This window comes from Salmo salar, chromosome ssa18 (assembly GCF_905237065.1).
Source record: "Salmo salar chromosome ssa18, Ssal_v3.1, whole genome shotgun sequence".
NCBI classification, from domain to species: domain Eukaryota; kingdom Metazoa; phylum Chordata; class Actinopteri; order Salmoniformes; family Salmonidae; genus Salmo; species Salmo salar.
Window position 1 is genome coordinate 69,334,191 of NC_059459.1, and position 17,572 is coordinate 69,351,762.

At 43.5% G+C, this 17,572-nt stretch overlaps 1 protein-coding gene across 10 annotated transcripts in view; it reads right to left on the reverse strand.

Annotated features, from left to right (window-relative positions):
- LOC106577864 (H(+)/Cl(-) exchange transporter 3) overlaps nt 1-17,572 on the reverse strand; it is a 53,395-nt gene that overhangs the window by 12,619 nt on the left and 23,204 nt on the right. For 9 of the 10 annotated variants that reach the window (XM_014156274.2, XM_014156271.2, XM_014156276.2 and 6 more), the window contains 10 exons: nt 11,347-11,507; nt 8,285-8,384; nt 7,340-7,527; nt 5,440-5,562; nt 4,660-4,866; nt 4,229-4,309; nt 3,432-3,980; nt 2,647-2,833; nt 2,130-2,347; nt 1,685-1,865 (listed from right to left, as the gene is read on the reverse strand). In XM_014156274.2, coding sequence (XP_014011749.1) covers nt 1,685-1,865; nt 2,130-2,347; nt 2,647-2,833; nt 3,432-3,980; nt 4,229-4,309; nt 4,660-4,866; nt 5,440-5,562; nt 7,340-7,527; nt 8,285-8,384; nt 11,347-11,507 — 1,995 coding nt within the window. Of the gene's footprint in view, nt 1-1,684; nt 1,866-2,129; nt 2,348-2,646; nt 2,834-3,431; nt 3,981-4,228; nt 4,310-4,659; nt 4,867-5,439; nt 5,563-7,339; nt 7,528-8,284; nt 8,385-11,346; nt 11,508-12,099; nt 13,196-17,572 lie in introns of those variants that run through there. The other variant, XM_045701433.1, reaches the window with a different exon arrangement.

Below are 17,572 nucleotides of genomic sequence, written 5' to 3' on the forward strand. Positions count from 1 at the left end.
TGAAGCACAGGGGTGGCAGCATCATGTTGTGAGGGTGCTTTGCTGCATGGGGGACTGGTGCACTTCACAAAATAGATGGCCACATGAGGATGGAAAATTATGTGGCTATATTGAAGCAACATCTCAAGACATCAGTCAGGAAGTTAAAGCTTGGTCGCAAATGGGTCTTCCTAATGGACAATGACCCCAAGCATACTTCCAAAGTTGCTTCTATAAGACCTCAGTCCTATAGAAAATTTGTGGGCAGAACTGAAAAAGTGTGTGCGAGCAAGGAGGCCTACAAACCTGACTCAGTTACACCAGCTCTGTCAGAAGGAATGGGCAAAAATTCACCCAACTTATTGGGGGAAGCTCGTGGAAGGCTACCCAAAACGTTTGACCCAAGTTTAAATTGTTTAAGGCAATGCTACCAAATACTAATTGATTGTATGTAAACTTCTGACCCACTGGGAATGTGATGAAAGAAATAAAAGCTGATAAGTAATTCTCTACACTATTATTCTGACATTTCACATTCTTAAAATAAACTGGTGATCCTAACTGACGTAAGACAATTTTTACTAGGACTAAATGTCAGGAATTGTGAAAAACTGTGTTTAAATGTATTTGGCTAAGGTGTATGTAAACTTCCGACTTCAACTGTAAGTTGTCCTCCATTAAACTTTGATAAAATGTCCAATATCCCCGTCCACGTAGAAAATCTATAAGTGTTATGTGAATGCCAATTAGATGATGATCCGATCGCATTCTGTCTCCTATTAAACCTTTTTTAATCTTTGATGAAAGAGACAAGAAAGTAGTCAAGACGACTAGCTTGATTAAGTCTCCTCCATGTATATCTCACTAGGTCTGGGTTTTTTAGTCTCCAAATATCCACTATTTCTAATGTGTCCATAATATTTGTGATTTCCTTAAGGGCACGGTGATAATAGTTTGTAGAGTGATTCTGTCCATGACAGAAAATTATTTCACCACCCCATTCCTTTTTCCACGCAACTTCATCTAAGGATGTAGAGTGAGTTTCCTGTAAACAGTATATGTTATATTCCTTTTCTTTTAACCATGTAAAGATCTGAGTAGGTTGATGTGTATGATATTGGATGTGACATAGTGAGAGTGTGTACAATGTCTGTATAAGAGTAAGACTATAATGTGTGATGTCCAAATGAATAATAACTCTGCCAATTTGCATGGTTGAGTGTCTATGTGTGTAACATGTAGTGTGTATAGTCTTAATATTCATGATGATAATTGTAGTCCATATTGTATCACCATCATAGTTGATTCATAATTACCTTTAACATAATTGAAAAACACATCGCTGCATTTCCATGGAAATTGACGTTTCACATGATCATGAAAGAGACCTTGCATTACTCTAGAGACGGCTTCACTACAGTACAAATATATTCTGTACAATATGTTATTACTCCCCAATGCCCCTATTCTGATATCTTCCCCTTGCTTGTTGTAAACATATAGAAACTTGTAGACAAATACATAAAAAAGATAGACAAACAATAAACACGTTAAATTATAAAACAGAGAAGAGAAGAGAAAGAGAGTGAGAGAAGAGAGCGAGATCAGGTGTGTGTGTGTGTATGTATAAGTGCGTTTGTGTAAGCAAGCATGTAATTGAGTACATGTGTGCCCCCCTCAACCTGCCGTCTCAGTTTCTCCTCACCTATAGCGATGGTGATGTCCCTGCGCAGGGCGAAGCCCACCAGTCTCTGAGACTCCTTGGAGACGATGACAGGGAAGCCATTGTAGCTGGTCTCGTTGATGATCACCTGGAGTTCCTCCACCGTCAGGTCGTCCTGCGTCAGAACCGCTAACGGCGGATCACTACGCTGCGGGCGCATCACCTGAAGTCACACAGAAAGTGGTTTAGGGCTGAAACCTAACTGACGCCTTTAAGTCAACTTTTTACTTAATCATACACTGATGTCAATGGTACTGCATCTAACTTAATGATTCAGTGTGCCAATGTATTCATTTAATCTGTCCATAATAAAGATTTGTTCCTAACATACAATATGTTGATGGAGCTAGCATGCAAGCATTTCACCGCACCTTTTATACATGCTGTAAACTGTGTACGTGACTAATAACATTTGATTTTGACACACCTCCCGCGCCAGCGTGGTATGTGTGAACTCTGACTTGGCATCCAGGAAAGGATAACCGTTGAGGCGGATGTGTGACTCGTAGATGCCCTCACGCCCAAAGGCGTCGCCCACCCACTTGCTGGTCATGACGGCCGCCATGAGGGGCACAATGTATTCCAGACCGCCAGTCAGCTCAAACACAATAACCACGAGAGACACGGTCATCCTCGTCACGCCACCTGAAAAAATATATATATATTATTGACCTTTTATTTTACCAGGTAAGTTGACTGAGAAGTGAGAACCTATTATTTTTATACAGCAATGACCTACAAACAAAAGGAAAGGTTTGAATGGGAGAGGACCAAAGCCATCCAACAGGATAGATTACATTTTACACAGCTCCGTGTTTCTGTGATCCATTGACAAACACAGTCTATGTAACAATGTATCACAAGAATGGGGAATGAACACTGAGTAGGAGTATCAGACGTGACCATAACGTTACAGACACCCACATCAAGTCAGTGTAACTCACCCAGACATGCAGCGGCCCCCACCATGGCATAGAGTCCCGGGGTGATGCAGTCGGTGCCTACCTCACACCACTCCCTGAACACTAACCAATCGTGGTGGTAGTACGCCAGCTGCTCCACGGCGATGCCAACAATCCGCCCGGCGATCGCTCCGATGGCCATACTGGGGATGAATAGGCCTGCTGGAACCTGGGGACAGGAACCACAAAAAAACTATCATCCGGAACTGAAATTCCAATTCTGATTTTGCTCAGTATTTCTCAACCCTAAACCTGATCAGCATTACTTAAAGTCTAGGCTACAATCTAAGATTTGGATTAGACCACAATCTGAGAGACATGCATACCCAATACCATCACATTAAAAGGGGAAGTTCACCCAAAAACACTTCTGGGCTCTTTATAACACTTGTATTTTTTTATCAAAATGCTGAATTTCCCGAAATGACATTCATAGGTAAAAATGTGCCTACTGAAATAAGTTAGCAGAAAAATTGTGCAGAGAAAGACATTACAAGGACTATTTCGATCATGGGAGGCCAGAGTGGTGTGTTTAGGAGGTATTTAGGATGGACTTTTGACGTTGCATGGGGTTTCTATGGGGAAGGCGGGGGTAGAATCAGCGTATTACCTACATCTAAATACTCAAGCAATGGACCTAAAAACTGTCTGGGGTACTGACAAACGACCACGCAATATTAGTTATAAAGGATGTTTTTGGCTGAACTTCCCCTTTAACTGCCGGGCTACATTAACTAGACGGTAGTACCCAACCTGTCCTGCCTCACCTTGAGTCCGAAGGTGAATATTGTCATGATGATCTTGAAGACGAGCGCCAGGCACAGCTGCCACATGGCTGTGTACACCCCGGACCCCGCCGGCTTGTTAGGCGACGCATCCACAAACGCCTTACTACCATTCATCTGACTCCTGTACTGGCACAGCTGGGACGACTCCAGCGGCCCACAGTCAGTGAACAACTCCTTAATCAGCTCGCTGGTGTTCTGCCGCGTGTACGGGTTGGGGAACGCCACCACGGCGGTAATGGCTGCCACGAAGATGACCTCCAGGACGGGGTATTTCCCGAAGCGGGTGGACTTCCTCCTTCGGCACCAGGCGATGTTGGCCTTGATGAAGAAGGCCCCCCAGAGGCCTCCAAACACCCCCAGCAGGATGAAGGGGATAAGCTCAAACAGGTACCAGGGGGTGTGGTACTCCACGTAGAACAGGACCAGACGGCTGTTGCCAAACGGGTTGATGGAGCGGAGGACGAAGGCTGCCACCAGCGCAGCGAAGAAGGAGCGCCACAGGGTCTTCAGAGGGAAGTAGTAGCTCACCTAGAGAGAGAGATGCAGAGAGACAGGTGAATAGGGGACATTATAGTGGGATGCAATAACTCATACAGAGACACAAGCGTGCATGAACAGATCAATCAAATGTATTTATAAAGCCCTTTTTACATCAGCAGTTGTTACAAAAGTGCTTACACAAAAACTCGGCCTAAAACGAGGCTATAGTGTGTGTGATGTGCTTACTTATACGGACACACTCATAGAAACACACACACAAACAGTATAAAACGTACCTCCTCCAAGCTGAACAGTACTCCTCCTATGGGAGCACCGAAAGCCACAGACACCCCAGCCGCTGATGCTGCAGATAGGACCTGCAGAGAAAACAAATAAAAAAGATTACTACCAAAACACAGGCCGAGTCAGCTGAAACACTGACAGGAATTTACCCAAAACACAGGCCGAGTCAGCTGAAACACTGACAGGAATTTACCCAAAACACAGGCCGAGTCAGCTGAAACACTGACAGGAATTTACCCAAAACACAGTCTTAAATCATACAACAGAAAACGTCACCAGGAGAATGTCTTATAACAAAACTCTAAACTTTGTAATGTTATACAATGGATACATACACACTCTCTTCTTGGCCTCATTCCTACTGTACTTGGACAAAGTTATATTGTATTTCTCCACACCTAATAGAACAGTAGATCAAACATACCTCTCTCTTCTTGGCCTCGTTCTTGCTGTACTTGGGGAAGAGGTATGAGAAGATGTTTCCACAGCAGCAGGCCACGTGGACCAGGGGTCCCTCTTTCCCCAGGCTCAGCCCAGATGCCACAGCCAGGACCAGGGTCACCGTCTTGATCAGCAGGGTCCACTTCCCCAGGTAACCCCGGATGATGAACCCACTCAGGATGGTCTTTATCTGGGAGACAGAGAGATGGGGGGGGGGGAATAAGGTAAATATACTACTGGAGAAATGATTTCTAGGCTTAATCTGGAGAGGCACCGAGGGTAGAGGAGGTAGATGGTTAGGTCTGTTGAAGAAATAAGGCAAATGTCCAAACATATTCCAAACTGCTCCCGAAAAGCCACCCTGATATAAACGATCCAATCAGCGATGGGGATATACCCTGACAAATCGTTTCTCTCTATGGGCATAATTTGTTGTCAGTCTTAGAATCAAATAATCATATTTATTGAGACCACAGTGACTAGCTTGCCAGATATTGTCAATGTCACAATCTAAGAATTTAGAAGAAATTAAAACTCCAAGTGCTCCGCAGTGCTCATCCCCATCTCGCTGGCTCTCCTGTTGCCATGGCAACTAGAAAGTGAGATTTCGAGTGTTAGACTAGAGCAGACAACCTCACCTCAACATACATTTTTCCTACACAGCAGGTACAGAACCTGCCTGAATTACAATACATTGTGTGTGTGTGTATCCATGTAAACTTGTGAGTGTTTGCATCCGTGCATGTGTGTGCATGGGTCTTACCTCAGGTATGCCTGAGCCACAGGCGTAGGGGGCGAACACCTTAACCAGTAACACAGCCAGCAAGGCGAAGGACAAAGCCCAGTAGATGTACATGAAGTAGTTCATGATGTAGGAACCAGGGCCCTGGGAGGAGAGAGGAGGAGGAAGAGAAGGAAGAGGAGAAGGGGCAGTCGAAGAAGGGAGAGGAGCACGTTTACACACAAATCAAATCAAATGTATTTATATAGCCCTTCGTACATCAGCTGATATCTCAAAGTGCTGTACAGAAACCCAGCCTAAAACCCCAAACAGCAAGCAATGCATGTGAAAGAAGCACGGTGGCTAGGACAAACTGCCATTAAAGGGATAGTTTGGGATTTTGGCAATCAGAACTCAAGGATACCAATTTTTTTAATCTATCTTTATCCAGCATGAAGGAAGTTAAAGGTAGTTTTGCGAGCCAATCCTAACTAGCTTAGCACAAAAAGGAAAAGGTTTTGGGTACAGCTAGCATCAAAATCCCAACTATCCCTTTAACATTAGTACATAGAGACAGTTTGAACTATTCTGAGTGAAAAGGTCATGGAAAAATTGTGAACTACTGCTGGAACACAGAAGTATTAGTTCACCCAATCTCTTCCACTGATGATACTTGTCCATCTCAGCAATGGAAACAACTAGCTTATAACATCTATATGACACCTGTAACATGTCACTTAAAACCTCTTAAAATGTGAAGTCCCCTATTTAGGGGACTGAGCAGTTCTGGACCGGTTCCGAACCAACATTATTTGTCGTGCACTCCGTGACAGCTCTGGTAAGCCTGCTTCGCATGCCGTTCTCATCTGAGATGCAGTATGTGAAATCTGAAACTTCATTTGAATAGGGAGTGATACATTTTCTGGCCTATCCAGAAAAAGGATGGAACTCCCCTGGCCGTGAACCTCACAGCTTACAATACGGCATATGAAACGGGAGAGCCTAGTGCTTACAGCAACAGTCTCATCTCGCCATGATGCTCTCAGATGTATTTAGAGCACTCAACATCAACATTTTAAAAATAATTGTAGAATTGAAACAAGACCACTTTCTCTTGGTCACAGAGAGACAAAATCCCTTTGTGCTTACAACTAAAGTTGTAACGAGTCAGCATGCATATGAATGGCGTCTGTGTGTCGCTCAGAGGACGCGGAGCAGAAAATGCTCTTTCATAGCAGGGGTTCGATCACAGGCTGTGTCTCAACCGTCCGTGACTGGGAGTCCCATAGGGCGGCGCACAATTGGCCCAGCGTCGTCCGGTTTAAGGGAGGGTTTGGCCGGGGGGGCTTTACTTGACTCATAGCGCTCTAGCGACTCCTTGTGGCGGGCTGGGCGCCTGCAAGCTGACTTCAGTCGTCAGTTGAACAGTGTTTCCTGACACATTGGTGTGGCTGGCTTCCGGGTTAAGTGAGCGGGTGTTAAGAAGCAGCGCGGCTTGGCGGGTCATGTTTCGGAGGACACATGACTCGACCTTCGCCCTCTCCCAAGCCCGTTGGGGAGTTGCAGTGATGAGACGAGATCGGAATTGGATATCAGGAAATTGGGGAGAAACACATATTTTACAGTTATAAGAAAGGTGAAATCTTATAGTAAGTCGTTTATAATTTGATTGTTACTATATTTAGAAAGCAGTTCAAACATGTTAAGCCCTATTCCCCTAAACATGTTAAGCCCTATTCATCATATATTTGTACTTGTATCCTCAAAAGTGGACTACACCTCAGCAATTTATTAACTATTTTTTACTAGAAAAGGTGAGATTTTAATCATTCTGGCAGTATAATCATTACTTGGTATTTTTTATGGCCCTCTCATGATAAATAATTATTTCTGTTTAGGCGGAAATCTACATTTTGACTTTACATTTTTAAATCCCTCTCACCTCTTCCTGGCCCAGGATGAGCCCCGCCCAGCTCTTCCACTGAGGACACTTGTCCCTCTCAGCGAACGTGGTCTCGTTGGAGCCCCAGCAGCACTGCTCGTGGTTAAACCACATGGCATTCAGACACACCCCCTCCTTGATGTCGTTCAGCCAATCAGCAGAGATGTCGATCAGACCCGCCAGGGCACCTGATTGGACAAAGAGGATGAGGAGGAAACAATAGTTTAAGCCTGTGCCAGTGTGACATAAAAAACAAGATGAACAACAAACACGTTGTCAATGACGAGCCTGCATTTACCGTAAATACTCTTGATTACTGTCGTGGAAATTCTAATCAATAATGAGGAAAGACAAGGTCAATCACCAATTAGGATATTACTTTTTTCAAAACGTATTAATAACATCGATTAATTATTGCAATAATGAAGCTTGTCAACGACCCACCCATAGGTGATTAGTTGAGAGCCCAACGAGGGGATTTGAGCCACAGAATTTTATAGCAACGTATATCCTCCTGAATGTTCATGCCAAACAACAGATGTATGGAATGGGTCACAAGGTTAAGATTCGTATGAAAATATACTAATAATTCACAGCAAACAGCATCTGCTGTAAAGACTGTTCTCATTGTGTAGAATCCAGGGTCTGGCCCCCAAAACTACGTTTTTCTCATAATTATCCATACTGGAGGCATCGCCACCCTGGTACCTCATAGAACAGAAACACCAACTCATGCTATGGAATGTGGTCTTGTTAGGTCACCCAAGACATCGTAAATCTTCAGCATTAAGCCCCCAGAGGCCCATTCTCAGTAGAACACACAGGGATGAGTGTTATAAAAACCCTCTATTCTGTTGCATAAAACAACCATTTGATGCAATAACAGTATTATAACAATCTTGCTCTCACATTACTAGTACAGGTGAGCTCAGGTGTCTGTATTACCTGAGGCCAGTCCTGTCAACGTCACTACCAGCCATCCAGACCAGGCATCATACAGGCTCTTGGTGAACTCCCACGCAGACTCCTTCTTCTTAGCGTTGATCTGAACACACACACACACACACACACACACACACACACACACACAATTAACATAAATACTCAAAGTCACGGCTGGTTAAAAGTATTAAACAATGTATGGTTCTCCCCTTTTTAGGGAAACAATGATCAAAATGATACTATTTTATTACCACTCATGAGTGACCTAACCATCCGTGAACTGCTGCTACTGCAGTTTGTCAAATTCAGAGCAATTGTTACGTGTTCCTGTTTGTCGGGTGATAAAAGAAACACGCCAGGAAACATTCAAATGACATTCAAATGTGGGAGTGAATGGAACCTTGAGGAACCATGTAACCCAGATTCATATCTCAAAAGACAAAAAAGGTTTTCATCGTGGTGTTCATAGGTCATGCACACAGAGCCACCAGAGAGCATAGAAGGGAACAACAACAACAACATGACCCTGGCAGACACTGTAGAGACCTGGGCTGTATACGGGGGGATTTTGTTTTTTTCTATTTATTTTGACGTTTTCTTTCTACTTAAGTAAATACCTGTAGTCAACTTGTGCAATACGTTAGGAGATAAAGCAGATTGCATTCTTCATTTCACCTCACCTGTCACAATTTTTCATGATGAAGTTGACCCGTAATCCCCAGTCATGTGGTGTTTGTTAACAAGCACACAATGACGAGAGACCCGGAGCCTTGTGAGTCACTCACCGTTATGCAGCACGCGCCAGGTGATCAAGTTACAGTATGGAATTCACAACTAAAATGTTTGCCAGCTAGATATCTTACAGTGGCAAGAAAATGTATGTGAACCCTTTGGAAATACATGGATTTCTGTAAAAATTGGTCATAAAATTTGATCTGATCTTCATCTAAGGTCACAACAATAGACAAAACACAGTCTGCTTAAACTAATAACACACAAACAATTATACGTTTTCACGTCTTTATTGAACACACCGTGTAAATATTCACACTGCAGGGTGGGAAAAGTATGTGAACCCTTGGATTTGATAACTGGTTCATTTTTCCATCGATGATAGCAAGCTGTCCAGGCCCTGAGGCAGCAAAGCAGCCCCCAACCCATGATGCTCCCTCCACCCTCCAGTCGGGATGAGGTTTTGATGTTGGTGTGCTGTGCCTTTTTTCTCCTCACATAGTGTTGTGTGTTCCTTCTAAACAACTCAGCTGTAGTTCCTTCTGTCCACAGAATATTTTGCCAGTAACGCGGTGGAAAATCCAGGTGCACATTTGCAAACTTCAGATGTGCAGCAATGTTTTTTTTGGACAGCAGTGGCTTCTTCCATGGTGTCCTCCCATGGACACCATTCTTATTTAGTGTTTTAGGTATTGTAGACTCGTCAACATATGTTAGCATGTTCCAGAGATTTCTGTAAGTCTTTAGCTGACACTCTAGGATTCTTCTTAACCTCATTGAGCATTCTGCGCTGTGCTCTTGCAGTCATCTATGCAGGACGGCCACTCCTAGGGAGAGTAGCAACAGAGCTGAACTTTCTCCATTTATAGACAATTTGTCTTACCGTGGACTGATGAACATCAAGGCTTTTAGAGATACTTTTCAAACCCTTTCCAGCTTTATGCAAGTCAACAATTCTTAATCTTAGGTCTTCTGAGATCTCTTTTGTTCGGGGCATGGCTCACAGGCAATGCTTCATGTAAATAGCAAACTCAAATTTTTTCTGTGTTTTTTTATAGGGCAAGGCAGCTCTAACCAACATCTCCAATCTCGTCTCATTGATTGGACTCCAGGTTAGCTGACTCCAAATCATCTTTTGGAGAAGTCATTAGCCTAGGGGTTCACATAATTTAAACATTCACAGTGTAGGTTGGAAAAAGTATGTATTCAATATAGACAAGAAAAATACAATAATTTGTGTGTTATTAGTTTAAGCACACTCTGTTTGTCTATTGTTGTGACTTAGATGAAGATCAGATCAAATTTGATGACCAATTCATGCAGAAATCCAGGTAATTCCAAAGATTTCACATACTTTTTATTGCCACTGTTTAACTATTAAGTTAACTGTCTAAAATGTGCTAAATGCTCTTCAGTTGTGCATTTGATTTGCTAATTTAGCAGCAAGTTAGCTATCTAGCTTTGTGGTTAGCTTCTTCCAAAATTAAGTTTCGCTGAACTGTTTTTTGGTAACAGCGAAGAATCCCCTCCTGGATCAAAAGCCTGTCTAATATTTGTTTTGTGCGTTCAGCAAACTGTGGGTAGCATTTTGGAGTTAATTGTATAATTTTATAAGCTGGGATGTTTGTCCTGCAAATACTTTAGGTCAGGGACTCTATAAAATGTTTGCAATGCGCTCGTTAGCACTTAGTTAGCATTCTCTATGGGATGTTACATGTACTTGTTAGCATTGCTAACCTTCGGATATTACCGAATATCCCGGTATGGCACAAGGTCGGTGTGAAGGTGTGACAATTTAGATACTGCCCAAGCCCAGTAGAGAAAGACTAAGTGTTATAAAATAAATGGTACTGAGACAAAAAGGCTTTTACATGCTCACTGAGCCACCACAGAGAACAGGGAACACTTCTGTCTAAGCTAGGGCACCATTTCTTTCACAACACAACAACAAACATGAGCCCTGACCTGTGGCAGACACTGTGGAGAATAGCCCCCCCCCACTCATCCCACAAGACAACAACACAAGCAACAATGAAGACCTGACCTGGAAATTACATTGTTGCTCATAAGACATCTGTTCAGACACAAAACTACACTGTACGGTAAGAGGGTCAGAAGTTGTGAGTAGAATGCAGAATCTAGATGAAGAGTAAGGGGCCCAGCACAGAGTCCTTGGGGACAACCTTGTGGTTATTTTACCTACCCTAGCTGAATACACTGATTGTGAGTCTGCTAAATTACAAAAAATCTATATCTATCTATATCTATATATATAGTTCGTGTGCAGCTATTCTTTTCTTAAATTAGTTTGTAAAATGTAAACGCATCCTCACCTTGCGGTGGCGTTCGCGGTCCTTGCACTTCTCCCGGACCCAGTCGATGGTGTGGAAGTCATCGTAGGTTCCGACCCCCGGGATGGGCTCCTCCAGGAAGTCCAGCAGGTGGGTGGTGCTGCTCACCACCCCTCCCCCGTTAGACATGACGTAGTTAGATCCTACAGGTGTGAGTGAGTGAGTGAGTGAGTGAGTGAGTGAGTGAGTGAGTGAGTGAGTGAGTGAGTGAGTGAGTGAGAGAGAGAGAGAGAGAGAGTTTGTGAGAGACCAGACAATGGCATACTAGTTCCTTCATAGCCTGCTAGAAGTCTGGATGGGCCAAATGCTGTTCTGAATAAGCCATCTGGGTCAGACAGACAGTGACGTAATGATCTTCCCTGTCAGGCTCCACTGAAAAACCCAGGTTAAAGGAGGCAACAGTAACAGCGTCAGAGAAAACCTCCCACTCTGAGTAACACAGGCACATCTGACACAGAAGATATGATTCCCTCCGCCCTGACAAGGACTGACAGCAGAAACACTGGTACTGTACATAAAACCCACCAGCAGAGGCATAACTACACTGCGCTTGTAGCCTTTTCTCCTTCTCACACGATAATCATCCCTAAAATCAAATTACACAAACCCCAGTTTCATGTTTATTCTTTACACTGTGTGCGTCAACCTGGAAGTGGTAAATATCTACTCCATTAGGAACACTGCATTGCACACGCTGCCTGCTGGCATATGAAAACAAGAGTTTGTCTGACTGACTGGTAGTTGTGGCACACCGGGGAAAACCCCATCCGTCCATCCATCCATCCATCCATCCATCCGTTGGCTGCCTGCTGCTTCTCAACCAGAGTCAGACACAGTGAAAAAAAAAATACTGACCCGTGTACACACACAGCACCGTAATAAATCAGATGACTAAATCGTCTTTACTCCCTTTACCCCCTCACCACCAGAGCACTGTGGGTAAACCTGCAGCTCAGAGCCAAAATGGAAGTGCAGTTGCAGACTTTCAATGGCAGATTGAACACAGGGGGTAGATTCTGAGCCAGGGCTCTACGTTTCCTTTTAATGAATCACTGACTGGTCATGGAGGTTAAGTCTTAGAACAATGGTTCATTCACAATCTAAAGACTTCCTTCAAAAAGGGCCATTCCGGTTTAAAGGAGAATGTTTACTTACAAGTCTGAGGTTGTCTTCCTCTAATCTCATTTCACAATCTCCGATAACAGTTCCCCATAAAATTGACACAAGGGCCTTTCTACAGTCACATGCCTCTGTGTACACAACAGGCTGTGTTATGTTGTAGTACAAATGTGGCAGGGGAAACAGAGGCACAGCAGTAAAGCGTGAAATGTAAAGTGAATACCGGCCAAGGATTACAACAGTCTGCCGTTCTTCTCGGTGTAGGTCTGCTTGGTTCTTTACAGGATGTAGGCCTCAGGCATAGATCAGACAGACAGACACCAGTTGGTGAACCCTGCAGTAGGCTACACCACACCAACACAGTACAGCCTACCACCAATGGTGCGCTTTCAGTGAATGTTCAGTTGATGTTCCGGTCACCATTAGGGATTTGAACACAACTCTGGTCACCCTTCTAGCATGATCAAAAAGCACAGAAAACGTAGCTAATTTTTTATTTGCATTACAACACTTATTAAAATGTTTCAACCGGCAGAGATGCAGGATAGGAGAAAAACTGACTGCAATTCCAAAAATATACATTCCAAAATTATGTCCTTCATGGCGATAATCAAGAACAATGCCTGATGATCAATGCTAATGCTTGAAATCCCAGATCCAGTCATGCTCGACTGTGCTGGTTGGTAGCAGTGCATCGGCGCATCTAACAAGGATAGTTAAATAGATTATACTGGCTGGCACACACACACACACACACACACACACACACACACACACACACACACACACACACACACACACACACACACACACACACACACACACACACACACACACACACACACACACACACACACACACACACACGGAGCAGAGGTGGCTTGTAGTGCCATAGCACTACAACTCAGCTGGGCAGCCAATCGCCATTTTGAAAAAGGTCATCTCTCTCTGCAGTGGGTGTGATCTGACAGAAAGTAAGACACATTCATGCGAAGTAGCACCGGACAACGGCACATCGTTGTCAAAGATGCTGCTCTTTAATTGTTACTTTTCTCTTATTCTGGTCCATATTTTTTTGAAACTGCATTGTTGGTTAGGGGCTCGTAAGTAAGCATTTCACTGTAAGGTCTACACCTGTTGTATTCAGCACGTGACTAATACTTTATAAAAAAATCTATCAAATTGTAAGTGCATTATCCAATTCAGTGGATTGTTTTGCAGTATTCTCTGAGTAAGATATGGATTACATATTATTTTCAAAGGCACAGAGACAGGCCTACATTCATCTACCCATAAAGAGGGAAATGGCTCACGTTGCGCAACTCCCACGTCGTTCTGACAACTGTACAAGTCTGTGGGAATGTGTCCGGGAAAGAACAAAGTCACTATGTGTCCCAAATAAACGTCAGAAGAGAATGTTGTCTCCTCAAGTACCGTAATTTCCGGACTATTGAGCACACTGAATGTAATTTTTTTTTGGAACATAAATAAGCCGCACATGTCTATAAGCCGCAGGTGCCTACCGGTACATTGAAACAAACACCATGCAAACACCATGCTCTACCAACTGAGCCACATGGGAAACCTGTGTTTCTCCGTGTCTTTGCCATGATGAGGGTGACAAAATGACTACCGTAATCAGAATGATGGGAAGTTTGAGAGCGCTCGATTTAATCTAAACAGTAAACAAAAAAGTTGTTTGACCTTAACCCGTTCGGCAATTTCATTGGTCTAATGAAAGCTTCATGCCGCCAAAAAAACTGAGCACGTCACAGAATGTGTTTTTGGGGGGGAAAAAAATTGTAATTGTTTAAGCCGCGAGGTTCAAAGCGTGAGAAAAAGGTTGCGGTTTATAGTCCGGAAATTACGGTATGTGCTTTAAACAACTGGTAGGCATGCATAACATTAGACCCATTCTTTGTTGTGCAAATTCTTATTTTCAGCTCTCTGATATACAGTACAGTGTATTGTGTGTTTTTACAGAGATACATTTTACCTGAGCAAGAGAGAAATAGGAATACACTGCAAAGCAATACCGGAATAGCTCAAATCTGTTGATAATCTGGCATGGTAGTAGAAAGTATTCACCTAAAACCCTCTGTGACATCACATCAACTGTCATAACCCTAACAATCTGCAGAAGATGGATGCAAAGCTAATGACAAGTCGTTGTCAAGTTACGGCTAAACACATTTGATTGATTTTTTCCCCCTTCCATTTAGCATACACTCTTATGCAGAGCGACTTACAGTAGTGAATGCATACATTTTTCATACTTTTTCTTACTGGTCCCACATGGGAATCGAAACCACAACCCTGGCGTTACAAGTGTCTTACTCTACCAACTGAGCCACGGGTATGTGATTCATTTATGATGATGATTCATGGTTTGATGACCTTCGAAACCATTCTCCATTGGCAAGCGGTCAGGGACACCCCACTGATGTGTAGTTGCTGAACTTCCCAGCAATGTGTGATATTGTGCTGGGGTTTGTTAGCTAGGGTGGCATACAGCCACAGGGGCTGTTTAGTACAACCACGTCATCCAGGGGCTAACGTTGTGTGGCTTGGCACAGTTGGCACAATGACATCCAATGAGTGCTATAAAGCTGTAGAGCCTAGTGTTAGCCTATAACGATACCTAGGAGAGGCAGTTGGTGCTAACTGCTAAGCTAAATAAGGATATCAATGCGAGGAAACAAGGCGCTAACTGCCAAGCTAACTAAGGTTATCAATCCTAGGTGCTAACTGCTAACATAAAATACTAGAAACCTGGGACTGTCACCTGATCTGTGGGAAGTGGGAATGTGATCAAAGTTCAAACACTGGTGAATGATGAGTCACTCACTAGCAGGCTGGTCACTTCAATAATGGAACACTAGTCACTTTAATAATGTTTACATACTGTTTTACTCATTTCATATGTAAAGTGCCTTCGGAAAGTATTCAGACCCCTTGACTTTTTCCACATTTTGGTCACATTACAGCCTTATTCTAAAATTGATTAAATAAATAAAAATCCTCACTAATCTACACACAATAGCCCATAATGACAATGCAAAAACAGAAATACCTTATTTATGTAAGTATTCAGACCCTTTGCCATGAGACTCGAAATTGAGCTTGAGTGCATCCTGTTTCCATTGATCATCCTTGAGATGTTTCTACAACTTGACTGGAGTCCACCTGTGGTATATGAGGTCCACCTGTGGTATAGGAGGTCCCACAGTTGACAGTGCATGTCAGAGCAAAAACCAAGCCATGAGGTCAAAAAGGGAATTATCCGTAGAGTTCAGGGACAGGATTGTGTCAAGGCACTGGGGAAGGGTACCAAAACATTTCTGAAGCATTGAAGGTCCTCAGAAATACAGTGGCCTCCGTCATTCTTAAAATGTTAGAAGTTTGGCAGCACCAAGACTCTTCATAGAGCTGGCCGCCCGGCCAAACTGAGCAATCGGGGGAGAGGGGCCTTGGTTAGGGAGGTGACCAAGAATCCGATGGTCACTCTGACAGACCTCCAGAGTTCCTCTGTGGAGATGGGAGAACCTTCCAGGACAACCATCTCTGCAGCACTCCACCAATCAGGCCTTTATGGTAGAGAGTGGCCAGACGGAAGCCACTCCTCAGTAAAAAGCACATGACAGCCCACTTTGAGCTTGCCAAAAGGCACTTAAACACTCTCAGACCATAAGGAACAAGATACTCTGGTCTGATGAAACCAAGATCAAAAACTCTCTGGCCTGAATTCCAAGCGTCACTCCTGGAAAAAACCTGGCACCATCCCTACGTGAAGCATGGTGGTGGCAGCATCACGCTGTGGCAATGTTTTTCAGGGGCAAGAAGACTAGTCAGGATCGAGGCAAAGATGAACAGAGCAAAGTACAGAAAGATCCTTGATGAAAACCTGCTCCAGAGCTCTCAGGACCTCAGACTGGGGTGAAGGTTCACCTTCTAACAGGACAACGACCATAAGCACACAGCCAAGACAACACAGGAATGGATTCAGGACAAGTCTCAATGTCCTTGAGTGGCCCAGCCAGAGCCCGGATTTGAACCCAATCGAACATCTCTGGAGAAACATTAAAATAGCTGTGCAGCAACGCTCCCCATCCAACCTGACAGAGCTTGAGAGGATCTGCAGAGAAGAATGGGAGAAACTCCTCAAATACAGGTGTGCCAAGCTTATAGTGGCATACCCAAGAAGGCTCTGTAAAATCGCTGTAAAAGCTGCCAAAGGTGCTACAACAAAGTACTGATGTCACGACACCTACGGAAGGTGGCGCCCCTCCTCGCCCGGGCGGCGCTCGGCGGTCGTCGTCGCCGGCCTACTAGCTGCCATCGATTTATGTTTCACGTTCTGTTAGTTAGGCCTAGGTTAGTTGCGCACCTGTTTTGTGTTAGCTTGTTAGTGGGGAGGGGTATTTAGGCTAGTTAGTTAGGTTTGTTGTTTGTGCGGGATTGTTCGTTGGTCAGGGTGTGTTTTCATGTGGTTCTGTATTTCTGGAGTTACGATATTCCTTTTGGGCTGCGTCCCTGGTTACGTTCTTTTAAGGGTGGTGCGTTTCTTTTTGCACACCTTGCACTCCATACCTTGCATATTTTCCGTGTGGATATTTGATTAAATTCATTAACGGAATCTTTCTGTCTCCTGCGCCTGACTCTTCGGTATCCACAAGCCACCCATTGTGACAACTGAGTAAAGAATCTGAATAAAGTGTGATATCCATTTTTTTTCGTTTTTATAAATTAGCAAAAATGTCCAAAATTCTGTTTTTGCTTTGTCATTATGGTGTATTGTGTGTAGTTTGATGAGAATTACTTAGAAATATATATATTTTAGAATAAGGCTGTAACCTACCAAAATGTGGAAAAAGTCAAGGGGTCCGAATACTTTCCTAAGGCACTGTATATAGAGTATTTTAGTCATTGCCACTGACATTGCTCATCCTAATAATTATATATTTCTTAACTTTTAGATGTGTGTATTGTTGTGAATTTTTAGATACTACTACACTGTTGGAGCTAGGAACACAAGCATTTCACTATACCCGCATAACATTTACTAAATATGTGTATGTGACCAATAACA